This window comes from Zalophus californianus, chromosome 13, assembly GCF_009762305.2.
Source record: "Zalophus californianus isolate mZalCal1 chromosome 13, mZalCal1.pri.v2, whole genome shotgun sequence".
Lineage (NCBI taxonomy): Eukaryota > Metazoa > Chordata > Mammalia > Carnivora > Otariidae > Zalophus > Zalophus californianus.
In genome coordinates, this window is record NC_045607.1 from 65,115,595 (window position 1) to 65,130,666 (window position 15,072).

A 15,072-nucleotide genomic window follows, 5' to 3' on the forward strand; every position below is an offset into this window, starting at 1 on the left:
AACCAATGTGTATACCTTAATTAAAAAATACGTTATTGCTAAAAAATGCTAACCATCATCTGAGCTTTAAGTGAGCCAAAATCTTTTTGCTGGTGGAGAGCCTTGCCCCGGTGTGGATGGCTGCTGACTGATCTGGGTGACAGTTGTGAAAGTTGGGTGGCTGTGGCAATTTCTTAAAAAAGGATAACAGTGAGGTTTGCCACATTGATTGACTCTTCTTTTCACGAATGATTTCTCCATGACATGAAGTGCTGTTTGATAGCATTTTACCAACAGAACTTCCTTCAAAATTGGGAGTCAGTCCTCTAAAACCCTGCTGGCTGCTTTTATCAACTGTTCCATAATATTCTAAATCCTTTGATGTCATTTCAGCAATCTTCACAGCATCTTCACCAGGAGTAGATTCCATCTCAAGAAACTACTTTCATTTGCTCATCCATGAGGAACAACTCCTCCTACATTTTATCATGCAGTTGCAGCAATCAGTCACATGTCCAGGTTCCTCTTTTAATTCTAGTTCTTTTGCTATACCATCACATCTGCAGTTACTTCTTCCACTGAAGTCATGAACCCCTCAAAGTCATCCATGAGGTTAAAATCAGTTTCTTCCAAACTCCTGTTTATGTTGATAATTTGACCTCTTCCCATGAATCATGAATGTTCTTAATTAAGCATCTAGAATGGTGAATCCTTCCTAGAAGGTTTTTGATTTACCTTGCTCAGATCCATCAGAGGAACCACTGTCTATGGCAGCTATAGCCTTATAAAATGTATTTCTTAAATAATAAGACTTGAAAGTCAAAATGACTCCTTGACCATGGGCTACAGAATGGATGTTTTGTTGGCAGCTATGAACATGTTTATCTCATTGTACCTCTCCATCAGAGCTCTTGAGTGACCAGAAACCTTGTCATTGATCAGTAATATTTTGAAAGGATCTTTATCTCTGAGCAGGGTTCTCAACATTGGACTTGAAATATTCAGTAAACCATAGTATAACAGATATGATGCCATCCAGGCTTTGTTGTTCCATTTGTAGAGCACAGGCAGGGTAGATTTATCATAATTCTCAAGGGCCCTAGGATTTTCAGAATGGTAGAGGAACACTGGCTTCAACTGAAAGTTACCAGCTATGTTAGCGCTTAACAAGAGAGTCAACCTGTCCTTTGAAGATTTGAAGCCAGGCATTGACTTCTTTTCAGTAGCTGTGAAAGTTCTAAATGCATCTTCCAATAAAAGGCTGTTTCACCTACATTGAAGGTCTGATGAGTATAACCCTCTTCATTAATTAATTCACTTTGTACTTGTATGTCATGGAGATGGCTTCTTTCTATAAACCTTATGAACCAACCTCTGCTAGCTTCAGACTTTCTTGCTGCAGCTTCCTCATCTCTCTCAGCCTTCATAGAATTGGAGAGATGGGGCCTGGCTATGGCTTAGGTGTTGGCTAAGGGAATGTTATGACTAGTGTGATCTTCTATCCATACCACAAAAACTTTCCCCAAATCCGCAGTGAGGCTGTCTCATTTTTATTATCATTAATGTGTTTACTGGAGTAGCACTTTTTATTTTCTTCAAGAACTTTTTCTTTGCATTCACAACTCTGCATTTTGGTGCAAGAGGCCTAGCTTTCAGCCTATCTTGGCTTTTGACCTGCCTTCCTCACCAATCTTAGTAATTTATGCCTTTGGATTTAAAGTGAGGGATGTGTAATTCTTTCTTTCACTTTAACACTTAAAGGCCATTGTAGGGTTACTAATTGGTCTAATTCCAATATTGCTGTGAGGAGGGGGAAGAGAAATGGGGAAATGGCTAGTTGGTGGAGTAGACAGAATACACAAATTTATCGATTAAGTTCACCATCTTATGTGGATGTGGTTTGTGGCATCCCAAAACAATTACAATAGTAACATCAAAGATCACAGATCACCATAACATATATAATAATAATGAAAATGTTTGATGTAAGAATTACCAAAATGTGACACACAGACACAAAGTGAGCAAATGCTGTTGGAAAAAAAATGGCACCAAGAGATTGCTCGATGCAGTGTTGCCACAAACCTTCAATTTGCAAAAATCATAGTATCCGTGAAGTGCAATAAATCAAAGTGCAATAAGATGGGGTACCATATTCTATCTTTTCATTTAAATGAAACCCCTATAGGCTTTGTTTTAGTAGTCTTTATTAAACAGTATATACTTTTAAATTCAATTTGAATATCTTAAAGATGAATTTAATTATTTTGTACTTTATTTTTATTAATATGTTTGGACTTACTCTTACAATCTTATTCTGTTTTCTCTCTGCCATGTTTTTCTTAGCTGTTTGGTGCCTTGATCACATTTTCTTAGTTTCATTTTCTCTTGCTGTAATGATTTGGAAGGTGCGGAAACCTTCATAGTTCTAATGGCTTCCTTTTAAAAAAAATTCATTTATAAAATATTTCAGAAATATAGGTGAGTGTGGAGGCTAATGAAACATTGGGGGAAGATGTTTGGATCTCTTCAGTTAAGATTACTCTTTTCCCTACCTTAGTTCCAGACCAATTGATAGAGGAACACAGGAGTTAAATAGATAAAGATTAAAATATAGGCATTATTACTGATAAAATTATGGGACTTGGTTTATATCTGTGTGCATTTAGATCTGCAGGCAACTGGAATTACTTATGCAAGCAGCCACTGGCTAATTGGACAACCAACCACAAGGATAAATTCTAGATGGTGCATCTGCTAACTGATGGAGCCTCTATCATCCTGGATCCCTGGATGACTGTGTAGCATAGAGCTTCCACCCCCCTACCGATGATGGACATGTAGCACCAACAAGAAATAAGCCTCTGTTGTAGTGAACTAAATCATTAAGATTTCAGGGTTAGTTGTTGCCATAGCTTTCCCTGAGCAATAAACTCAGTTCATCATAAGGCATAGCATAGACTAAAACCATCCTCATACTCAGGTCCTAAAAAGAAGAGTGAAAAAGGGCAGTTATGTTTCTTCTTTTGTGAATTTCTTATTCCCATCTTCTGCCCATATTTATTGGGATGTTAGCTTTTTTCTCTTTGACTTTTGGTTGGTTGTAAATTCTGATATTAATCTTCTTTTGCTCTTATGCGTTGTACTTATCTTTTCCTAGTGTGTTAATTCTTTTTAAATTTTGTTTATGGCGTCTTGTATTGAACACAAGCATCAAATCTTCATGTGACCAAATTTCTTAAACTTTTGCTTTATAGTTGATACCTTTTATGTCTTGTGTTTTTTTTAATCCATCCCTTTGCTGTTATTTTTCTACATTTTCTTCTAAAACTTTTAAAGCTTTCTTCTCGTATCTTAAGATTTTAATCCACCTGAGATTCTTTTCTTCTTCGGGGACAGGTGACATATGATATGAGATCAAATCTTCCCTCCTACCATCTCTGACAATAGGTACACCCAATTATCCCCATACCATGCATTGAGTATTCTTAATCTGCTGTATGTGAAGTTTCCACATATATGTGGCCTCTTTCTGGGCTCTCCTCTTTGACCTTTTGTCTATTCTATCTGTGCCAGATTATTGTAAGTTTTACTGTTTGGTAGGGCAATGGCCCCTTTTTTTTTTTAAAGATTTTATTTATTGCCATAGATAGAGCATGCGTGCGCTCGTGAGAGAGATGGAGCACACACACAAGCAGGGGGAGCTGCAGGCTCCCAACGGAGCAGGGAGCCTGACCCGGGGCTCGGTCCCAGGACCACCCTGGGATCATGACCTGACCCGAAGGCAGACGCTTAACTGACTGAGCCACCCAGGCGGTTCCCCTTTCCTTTTCCTTTTCAAAGTGGTCTCAGTCCTTCTTGGCCCTGTGATCGTCTAGATTAATTTTAGGATCAGCTTGTCAGGTTTCATGAAAAGCTCTATTGAGATTTTAGTAAGAATTGCCTTTAGTTTGAGGGTAATCACCATCTTTTGATAGTGTATCTTCCCAATTATAAACCTGCTTTATCTTCCCATATATTCATAAAGGATATGCACATTTTTTCTATTATATTTCCTAATTGGTTATTACAAATATATAGAGAAACTCTTGGCTTTTTTATGTTAACCATCTATATCTAGAAACTTTGCAAAAGTTTATTAGGTCATTTAATAGTTTGTCTACTGATTCTCTTGTATTTTTTAGGAAGATAATCATTGTCTAACTAAGGACAATTGATTCCTTTGCAGTTCTCTCTCATTTCTTTTTCTTTTCTTGGCATCAGCCAGAACTTCCAGTTATTGTAATGATAGGAGTTGTTTTTTATTTCAGGGAGATGCTTACAAATTAAAGCATGAAGTACAATATTTGCTAGAAGTATATGGAAGATACTCTTTATCAGGTTAAGGAAGTTCTCCTTTAGGCTCATTATACAAAGACTTAATTGGAACTGACTTGATTTTAATGATTCGTTTTCTGTATTTAATGAGATAATCATGTGGCTTCTGTAATCTGTTCATGTGATGGATTTTTTTTTTTTATTGATGAGCCACTTGGAAGATTTTCCTTTCATATGCTATTGACTATTTGTATTACTTTTCTGAATTGGCTGTTTATAGCCTTCATAGAGTTTTATTTTCTATTGGGTTGTTATATTGTTTTGTAGGTACTTTTTATCTGTTGTGATGATTAACCCTGTATTATATGTTTTCCCCTAAGTTTCTGTTTTTTACCTCTATGACTTTTGTGTCATGCTTAAAAATTCTCCATTTTAAAAATTTATTTGTTTTATTTATTTGACAGAGAGAGAGATAGTGAGTGAGAGAGAGCGAGCACAAGCAGGGGGAGCGGCAGGCAGAGGGAGAAGCAGGGTCCCTGCTGAGCAGGGAGCCCGATGTAGGGCTCGATCCCAGGACCCTGGGATCATGACCTGAGCCGAAGGCAGATGCTTAGCCACTTGAGCCACCCAGGAACCCCCAAAATTCCCCCATTTAAATTGTAAAACTATTCAGTATATTTTTATAGTTATCTGACATCTTTTTAAGTTATGTAATCTGGTATTTTTTCTATATAATAGGTAAGATGGGAATCTCTCTTTTTATACATGTAGATATTTGCCCCTTATTGAATAAGGCCTTTTTTTGTTACTGACTTGAAATATCATTTTCCTCATATACTAAGTTTTCATATATGCCTAGGTCCATATTTGTCTATTGCTGTGATAAAATCATATTATTTTAATTATTCATACTTTATATTAGGACAAGTCTCTGAGGCAGGGATTTTAAAAATCTAAGGCTTCAATCCAATAGCCTGTCCTAATTCTGCTACCTTACTACAGGTTTAGGGACCTTGCTTAGGTTAGTCACTTTGCCTCTTTAAGGTTAGGTTTCACTTCCTGAAAAATACTGATTGTAGCAGTAGTAGTATCCACCTCATAGGTTGTAATGAGCTTATTAATACAATACCTGGCACTAAATTCTCAGTAATTCCTTGCTGTCATTATTTTCTTTTTTTAAATCAGTACTTTCGTGAACATTCTTCCTCTGCTCCTCTTGGTTACTTTTTCCCTTCAAATATGCATGCTCTCATGCAGATGAGAGCTTGATGTCTCTGTTGCCTTCTCTCTCAGGTGGAGACTGTTTTTTGTTTTTTTTTTACCTGTTCTCTTTTGTTCCATAGGTATATGAATCCTCCTTTCTGCTTGTCTTCTAGTGAGCTCCCTTATCCTGTAGGGAAGCTGGTCATGCCTCCAGCTGCTCTTCCAGGATCTGTGAGGTCAGTCCAGTTCCAGGGGTAAAGAGAAATAGTAGGGAGTCCATTGTGTCTATTATGTCCAAGTAGAGTTTTTAATCTTTTCTGTTAAAAAGTGGTATATACCGTATTATCAGTGCCACCCAACTCCTACATATATTTCTCACTTGGTTTAGATCATACCCCTCTGTTTGATTAATTATCCCCAAATATTTGTTATGCAGGAAAATGTTTTTCACTTATTGAACATAGTTATTAAAGGAAGAAGTAGCAAACTGGAGACTGAAAAGCCAAGTCAAAACAAACAACTTTGGCGTGAGGATGTTGAATGTTTCTGTTAACATTTTTAAATGGTGAGATTTCAGTTCCTTCTACTGTATTGTATTTTACTCAGGGAAGCAAGAGAGGCAGCATTATGTGACAGACATATATAGGCAAGAAGGTTTATTACTTATTTAAAACGTCAGTTTTCTGTTTTTGACAACAGAACCATTAAGTGGAAGATAAGTGGGTTTACAGTAGGTTTATAAGTTTAATCATGAACCTTTAAGCAGAACTTTGTAAAGATCCCTGTTTCTAGCTCCAGGTTTCTAATAAATAGCTCTCATCATAGCACTCTAGTCTCTGTAACAGTTTATTGGGATATTATTCTAACAATAGAGTATTGAGAATATATTCTACAAGGATAATTGGACATCAAAAATCAGTGCTTCTTTTTTTCTTCCCTGTAATGTATAAACATCTCTTCCCACTTCCTTCTAGGTATTCCCAGTTTTATTTGGGTTTGTTAAAAGAGACTGGATTTCAAGATATATATAGGTAGAATTCAGAAGTTACTAGTTCTCTTTTTTAAGTGTGTGCAAAGGACATTTTCCAGGTTGCCCTGTACTGTGCTTACAATATGTTTTGTATCTTGACGAAGAGTAAACTTTGGAAAAACACTGTTAGCCTGCAAGTTCACTTTTCAAAAGCTTTGTAAGTTTGAATAGGTAATATATGGTTCAAAATCTGAAAGTTTTAAAAAGGCATAAATCTCACCCTTCTGTGTTTCTGAACACCCGGTTTCCCCCTGTAAGGCATCCACTACTACCAGTTTCTTGTATCTCCTTCCTGAGATTTGCTATGCAAGATTTCATGTACGGTCATACAAATGTGTATATATACTTTACATACACTCAAATTAATCATAGAAATGGTAGTATTTAAATAGCCTATCTTGGCAATCTTTTTTTTTTTTTAATTTATTTATTTGAGAGAGAGTGCACAAGCGGGGGGCGGGGAGAAGGAGAAGTAGACTCCCCGCTTAGCAGGGAGTCCCATGCAGGGCTCCGACCTGAGCTGAAGGCCACCACTTAACCGACTGAGCCACCCAGGCGCCCCCTATCTTGGCAGTCTTGCCAGTTTTTGGTCTTGAAAATTTCTGCCAAATTACCCTTACTTGCCTTGCCCTTCAGGAGGTTCTCCCAGTTTATATTCCTACCCACAGGAAACGTGAGAGAAAGTGCCTGTTTCCCCACAGACTCACCAACAGGATGCCTTATGAAACTCCTTTGATTTTTGCCAGTCTGAAGGCAAAATAGTACCTTGTAGTTTCAGTTTGCATTTTTGTATTTTGAAATTCAGCATCAACATGAGATGAATTTAAAAATATTTTTCCAGTTTATCTTTTGGCTTTCTATGTTTATTTGCCATGAAAACCATTTTAAAAATGTGTATCAATTTAGTAATCGATTCTGGGCTTTTAGATTTTGTTTCATTTAGAAAGGCCCAGTTGGAGAGTACAGAAATAATTTGTTGTTTTTTACATTTAAAGTCTTTGATCCATCAGGAAATTTTAAAGTAAGGTTAGGAGGTATGCAGGCTTACTTTTTTTTTTTAAGATTTTATTTATTTGAGAGAGAGAGACACAGCAAGAGAGAGAGAGTGGGAGAAGCAGGCTTCCCGCGGAGCGGGGAGCCCGATGCGGGGCTCGATCCCAGGACGCTGGGATCATGACCTGAGCCCACCACGGCAGACGCCTGACGACTGAGCCACCCAGGTGCCCCTTACTTTTGATGCAAAGGTGTATATACTGTGATATAATGCGTATGTTGTATTGAGACTATAAGTAATTTGGGGGAAAGAGTTGTTACTGTATTGCCTTTCTATGTAAGGGAGAGTCATTGCAAATTTTTTCATGCATAAAGCAATACTTTTCTGTAAGAATTTGGAAAAATAACAGGGGGAAACTAAAATCAGCCATGGCCCCGGCACCAATATATATAACAAAATCGGGACCATACTCACACTGTATCTTAATTTTTTTTCACTTGAGACTAACACAGTAACAGATTTAGAAAATACTTTAAGTGGATGCTTAGTACTGTGTCCGAATTTTTTCAACATCCCAGTGCTTTCTTGAGGCACACAGTCTAAGGCCTTTAAAGGACCGCATGGCCTCAGTTTTTAGGTGTACCTTTAAATCCTGAACAGTTGGGGCGCCTGGGTGGCTTTGTCGTTAAGTGTCTGCCTTTGGCTCAGGTCATGATCCCAAGGGTCTGGGATCGAGTCCCGCATCGGGCTCTCCCTGCTCAGTGGAAAGCCTGCTTCTCCCTCTCCCACTGCTTGTGTTCCCTCTATCGCTGTCTCGCTCTGTCAAATAAATAAAATCTTTATAAATCAATCAATCAATCAATCCTGAACCGTTTTGGAGAGCCCATTTTAAATGACACGCCAGCACTCGTACGAGCCCGGCACCCAGCGGGTCTGGAGCCGACCCGACCAAGGAGCGGACGAAGTCCCGGCCCAGGACCCTGCCTCCCCCGCCCCTCCTGTCCCGCTCCAGCCGCAGTGCCCCCTACCGGCGGCGGCGAGGGCAGCTGAGTGCGCGGCTGTGGGAGGTCGCTTGGCAGGTCCCCTCTCAGCCCTTCTCTTCTGGGAAGTCCTTTTAATGGCTTTTGGAGCCACTTGCTTTTATGAGGCTGACGTCCGCCTCTCCCGCGCTTTGCTGCAGGCCCTGAATGCAAAATTGCTACTGGGCAGGGCCTGGCGCTGCAGACGACTGGCTGCAGACTACCGCCCGGCGGCCCCAAGGCGGGCCGAGGCTCAGCCCGGGCGACTGGGGCTGTTTTCTGGCCCCACTCCCTCGCCGCTCCGTTTGGGGACGTTTGAGAAGTTTTGAACTTCCGGGGTTGGCTGGCTCGCGTCTGCCGTGTGGTGGGTGGCCGAGGGGCGTCGCTGTGCCCTGCGTTTGGGTGCGGCCCTTTAAACTTTGTTTTTTTTAAACTTTGGGGGTGTGGTCGTGGCGCCTCCTCTCTCAGCGGCTGGTTGTTCCCTGGTCACCCAGTTCTTCCCTCCGCCCCGCCTTCCAGATGCTTTGGAGTCATGAGCCGGGAGGGCGCAGGGGCCCCTCTGGTGGCGGAGGTGATCAAAGGTGAGTGCGGTGGCGCGGAGCTTGTCTGTCCCGGGAACCGCTGTGACAACCGTATTTAGGGGGTGTCAGGCCGTGCCGGGGAGGCAAGGAGGCACCTATTGCCGGCCAAGAGCCGCCCTTCGACTTCGGGGCTGGGCCGATGCTGTCTCACAGGCGTGGGTGGCCTCCCGGGACTCCTCGTCTCCAGACGTGGTCTTGCTTTGGGGCGAATCCGCACAGACGTATGCAGTTGGGAACCTGGTGTCCTTACACCCCTGGCTGGTAGAGGAGTTGCCCCTACTCTCCCATGGGAGCAAAGGTCCCAGGTCACTCTGTGCACGGGAATCAAGGGTCATTTGTGGTTGGAAAGGAATAAGCTCCGTCATCTGTTTGAGAGTTTGTGGTTGTAAGACATTTCGGTTGAGGAGTTTGCAAGGAAATAAATACAGCGATTGTGCGAGTTGAATTGCAGACAAAAATTGTTTAAATTACCATTTGGGGAAAGGATGCCAGCTGGCGTTCTTTGTTTTTACTATTTTGAAGGCTGTACTTGATTTTGCCACTATCTGAGTGTAAGTAAGTATTCTATTAGTACTACTTACTACTTCTAGTAGGTATTGCAGGTGACTGCTTCCCCGTGGATTTTTAGGCAACTTTTTTGGGGGTGAGGCAGGGGAGGAAGGGTGGAGCCTCTGAGCAATACTGTGCCTTACCATTCTTGCTAAACTTCACAGCAGCCTAACTGCATTTATGCAACACAAGTTCATCTCACACTCATCTTGGAGAAAACTCTTATTGCTGCTGTTGTAATGGTAATTTGTCTAATTACAAAAGTAGTGATCCCTAAGAACAGTCAAATAAACACATTGTTTGTTTTATTGTTTGTGTTCTGTAGCAGTAAACGTTAATTTTGCAGGGATTTTGATAGCGTTCTTTAGCTTCTATTTAAAAAAATAGTTTCCTGTTGAAATGACTTTTAGGATGACTTGAAAACCTAGCAAAACATAGTGCAAGTAATCTGCTTAGCTATCGAATGCATGCTGCTGTTTGCTAAAATTTCTTAGCCCAGGGGAACCAAAGTTTTGTAATTAGAGGTTCCTCTAGAAATCTAGCCATATTGCTATGTGAAAAATTCCTTATGGCTATTGAAATTCATGGTTTAAGACAATTTCTCCTTTAAAAATGTTGCTTATTTATTGTTACCTACCAAAATAGCAGAACACTTTGAATTACCCATTGGCACTCTTACCATGCATGGAAAAAATAAAAATTTGACTTCATCTGAAAAGAGTTGCATCATGATATGTGAAACGTTTTTTAATAACCTGAAGGAAGGAACATTGCAATTTTTCCATTTCAGATCGCCTTTGTTTTGCCATTCTCTACAGCAGACCAAAGAGTTCATCAAATGTACATTATTTCAGCATAGATAATGAACTTGAATATGAGAAGTAAGTACTGCTTTTTAAATGATTGTTAGTAGCTTTTTTATTTTGAAGAATCTAAAGGTATGTTTATAAATAGAATAGCCTTGGAAAATTACAAATCTGTTGATTGATAATTGCAGAATGTTTTTTTCTTGGTAGTATAACCCTGGTAATAGGGTAGATCCATAGGGAAAATATCAAAATGAAGGAACCTTCCTAAATTTAACAATTTATATTTGAAATTCTAGCAGCTTAAAGTAAATGAGATATAAACTAGTATACTAATAAGTAAAATGTGGAAAAATGGCTTTTTTATTCATATGTTGAGACTAGATTTAAGCATTGTAGCATTTATCATATTTTTTTAATAGGCATTCCTTACCAGAATACCACTAGTTTACCACTAGTACAGCAGTATCATTAAGTTGTATGACCGATAACAATTTGATGTATGCTTTCTTGTCTTAGTTGGATCTTGTAGTTCCAAAAAGGCATTTATATTTAGAGGATCTAGAATGTATATGTATGTTTCTGTTTTTCATTTTTAAAGCTTCTACGCAGATTTTGGACCACTCAATCTGGCAATGGTTTACAGATATTGCTGCAAGATAAATAAGAAATTAAAGGTAAAATCTTTTTTACTTAAGATTTGACTTAGGTAATCATTGTTAGCCTGATTCTGGGGAGGGAAAAGAAAGGAAAACATACCTCTGTTTTTTATATATATATTAAAAAAAGGTCTTATTTCTCACTGCAGTGGTGTTTGGGACATACATGTGATTTTTGTTTTATATAGTCATAGTGTATATATGTTTGTTTTCCAGAGTTTTGACTGAATGGCTTAAGATTGATTGGGTCATTTGGTTCTGGTTTGGATTGGTGATGCTCAGATACTTGAAAAGCCAAAGTAGAAATTAGTTAATAACGTGAAACCTCTTGCTGTCTGATCTAACGGAACTGAAACCTAACAAGAGGAACTTTCCTTGCTTTGGTCATTGTTCTTTCTGCCTTTACTTTGACAGAGTGCTAGCAAAGTAATAAAAAATACTGGCTCATCTTACTTCCATTCTATCTTTAATCTCCCATGATACTGTACTACTTGTGACTCTTCACCCCCACCTTTTTAATGGTATATATACCATTAAGGAGCAGGGAAAGCAAGAGCAAACAGTGTATCTTTAAGACTATGTGAGAGTTGCAAAATTGTATTTCTGTTACTTTGAACTCAGACCCCATTCCTTTATTTAAAAAACTTCTAAGTTATGGTGACATCAATAAAAAGCATTTATGTACTGCTAGCAATTCCAAATTAGTCACTGTAAATTCTCAAGTAGAAAATACTGGATTTAAGGGTAGGTAGTTCTTAAAAAACAAGTTTCTTAAAAAATAACTTTCTCCAATTAATAACTTACCATACTAATACACAGAAGAAATAAAATTTATTTTCAATTAAATTTTAAATTGTATTACAAATTTATGAGTGAGTAAGGCAGATTTTTTTTTCCTTGAGCCTCAAACCTAAAATTCCCCATTATGAATGTTAGAAGCACCTGTCAAAGGAGTTACTAGTCTGCAAAATAGAAGTTGGAGTATTGCCTTTTCTTTTTTGTATTATATGTTTACCCTACAGATTTATGTAGAGATGGAGACTCTTCTTTCTGGACTTTCTTTTTCTCTTGAATAGGAGTATAAGCATTTATAGCCATGTATATTTATGTCCACACCCTCCTCTTTTTTTCCAGTTGCTAATGGCAGGTCTTTTGTTCATACAGGGCTGGGAAGCTAAAGATCATTTCCTCCCTGAGGCCCCCCGCTGCCTTGTGTTTCTTTGCTTTAATTTTGAAAGACTCTTTTTTTTTCTTTCCTGTACTCCACCTTTTATCCTTTGACTCAACCAAGAATATATTGGCATATTGGTCCCTTTTTTTTTTTCTTTTTACCAGAACAACTTTCAGGGTGTTGACCATCCAACCTGATGGAAACATTACTGCCTATTCAATTAGTGACAAAAGTGTGTTGAGAGTTTGAATTAAAGTGTCTTGTGCTTGTGTTTCTCTATGGCTGGTTGGGTTTTGTTTTTGTTTTTTAAAATCAACTTGGATCTCTTACTCTATGTAAACAACTAAAGGAAAATATGTACACGTTCATCACTGACTCACAGAAACCAAGAAATATGTGTTTTTGAACTGAATGTATCCTTTTCCTTGTGCTTACCTGAATCTGTTTCTGCTCACGTTAGTGAAATACAGGTGAGGAGGTGCTAACTATAATCATATGCTTTTTTGGTTTTTAAATTCCATACCCTTTTTATTTAACTGTTTATCAAAGTATAATGTATGTACAGAAATAGGTGCAGATCTTGAGTGCACAGTTCAGTGAATTTTCACAAACTGAATATACTTAGGTAATCATCTTGGTCATCAAATCAAGAACAACATTAGCACCACCACATAAGAGCCCACTTTTGCTCTCTTATCTCTGCTCCACCCTCACCCTGCCCTCTTACCCCATTTACCATCTTGATTTCTAACAGAATGAATTATTTTTGCCTGTTTTAATATACTGTTTTAATTATAACGGTTTTGGGAATTGATTTAAAACCAAAAACAGGAAAAGGAGAGAAAAGTCTCCCTCCCCCCTCACTGCCTTTTCCAGCATCTTATATATTCTTTCAAAGTTTATACTCCAAGCATATATCTTCTTCATGTCCCCTCCCCACCCCTTAACTGTACTTTCATCCTAATCCAAGAACATGTCTTTTATGGGAAGGTACATGGTATTTTGGGGCATCAAAGTTAATCATTTTAAAGATCTCGCTAAGGTAAATGCTTATACATTGTAAGGTTTGGAATTTATCTTCATCACAAAATGAAGTTTTAGAAAACTTGAAATTAAAGAGAAAACACTAATACTTGCTTATCTTTATGTAGTCCATCACAATGATGAGGAAGAAAATTATTCATTTTACTGGCTCTGATCAGAGAAAACAAGCGAATGCTGCTTTCCTTATTGGATGTTATATGGTAAGTATTTAACTGATTTCCTAACATATTAGTGAAAATGCATACAACAGTGGTACTTTAAATTGTAGTTGGAATTTTGAAATTACTTTTTCTAAGATAATATTTTGATTTCTTTCCAGAAAGATGTTTTGCTTTTAAAGATTTGACCAACAGGGAAGGCTGTGCATATTTGGGGGGGATAGGATATATGGAAAATTTCTGTACCTTTTACTTAGTTTTGCTATTCTGAACCTAAAACTGTTTTTTAAAAAGCCTATTTTTTAAAAAATTGACCAACTACTGTGAAAACCCTTTTCTGTGTTATAGCACTTAAGGTTAGAAAATAATGCCCCCAAAGCTGTGTTTTTATAAACCCATGATCCATTTAGTGAAGTTGTGAAAGTGGAGTCAGGACCAATAATTGATTTTTTTTCTAGAAAAACATCAAAGTGTATCACATGAGGTAAGAGTGCTTTATAATTTGAATATAGGCAGTTTTTCCTAACTAAGGTGTGATTCTTAAGTCTATTCTTACGGATTCTCTCCATTCTCATAAAAACATCTAGAATGAGGACATGGTGAGTCAGTGTTGTAGGAAAAGTTACATACTATGTAGGTTACATAGGACATTGAGAGGTCTATTTGTCGTTGTTGTTTTTTAAAGATTTTATTTATTTATTTGTCAGAGAGTGAGAGAGAGAGAGAGAGCACAAGCAGGGGGAGTAGCAGGCAGAGGGAGAGGGAGAAGCAGACTCCCCGCTGAGCAAGGAGCCCAATGCAGGGGCTCAATCCCAGGACTCAATCCCAGGACCGTGGGATCATGACTTGCACCAAAGTCAGATGCTTAACTTATTGAGCCACCCAGGTGTCCCAAGGTTTATTTCAATCATTGGAAAATATGCTTTGGAATAGCCAGTATTTATTTAAGAGTTATAAATTTCATTTATTTATAAGCATCATGGAATATCTTTGTTTTTAGAGTCACATTTTATCACTGCCTAGTACATTCATCTGCAGGAATACCTTAGCAACAGTTTTTCCAGAGTAGGCAAAGAGCTCCTCCAGAATAGTGCCCCTTATCTTTTTGTTTGTTGGTGTGGAAGCTAGCTATCCTCTTCACTGGAGAATAGTGAGTGGATATGTCTTCTACTCCCACCAACCATAAGGGGATTGTTTTTGAAGTTCTTTAGATAAGTTTTTTCTTCCCTGAACTTGCTACTTGCCTCTGTCATGCTTTCCCTCCTTTTGAAAATTATTTTCTTGTATATAGTTTAATAATTTGGAATATGCAGTGATTAAACCAGAAGTTGGTGGTACTGAGATTGCACCCAAACATTTCATAATTTCCTTTTCTATGTTTAAGGTAAATCATTAGCAAATGTGATTAAAGCCTTTTTGCTTTTGTTTTCCTCTTGTGCTCACAGAAGAAATGTTTCTGGGCTAGCTCTAAGTTTTCTTACCATCTCTGAATGTGTGAAACACGGGTGGTAGATTAGGTCTACTAAAATTTGACTTCTTGGGGCACCTGGGTGGCTCAGTCG

The 15,072-nt window shown here is 38.4% G+C and overlaps 1 protein-coding gene across 10 annotated transcripts in view; it reads left to right on the forward strand.

The window, feature by feature from the left end:
* Positions 1-15,072, forward strand: part of CDC14B (cell division cycle 14B) — a 111,821-nt gene that overhangs the window by 46,921 nt on the left and 49,828 nt on the right. For 8 of the 10 annotated variants that reach the window (XR_003523607.1, XM_027614869.1, XM_027614872.1 and 5 more), the window contains exons 2-4: positions 10,463-10,553; positions 11,080-11,155; positions 13,460-13,552. Coding sequence is in view for 9 of the 10 variants with exons in the window: in XM_027614869.1 (XP_027470670.1) it covers positions 10,463-10,553; positions 11,080-11,155; positions 13,460-13,552 (260 nt within the window). In the remaining variant the exon portion in view is untranslated. Of the gene's footprint in view, positions 1-8,684; positions 9,124-10,462; positions 10,554-11,079; positions 11,156-13,459; positions 13,553-15,072 lie in introns of those variants that run through there. The other 2 variants (XM_027614878.1, XM_027614877.2) reach the window with 1 other exon arrangement.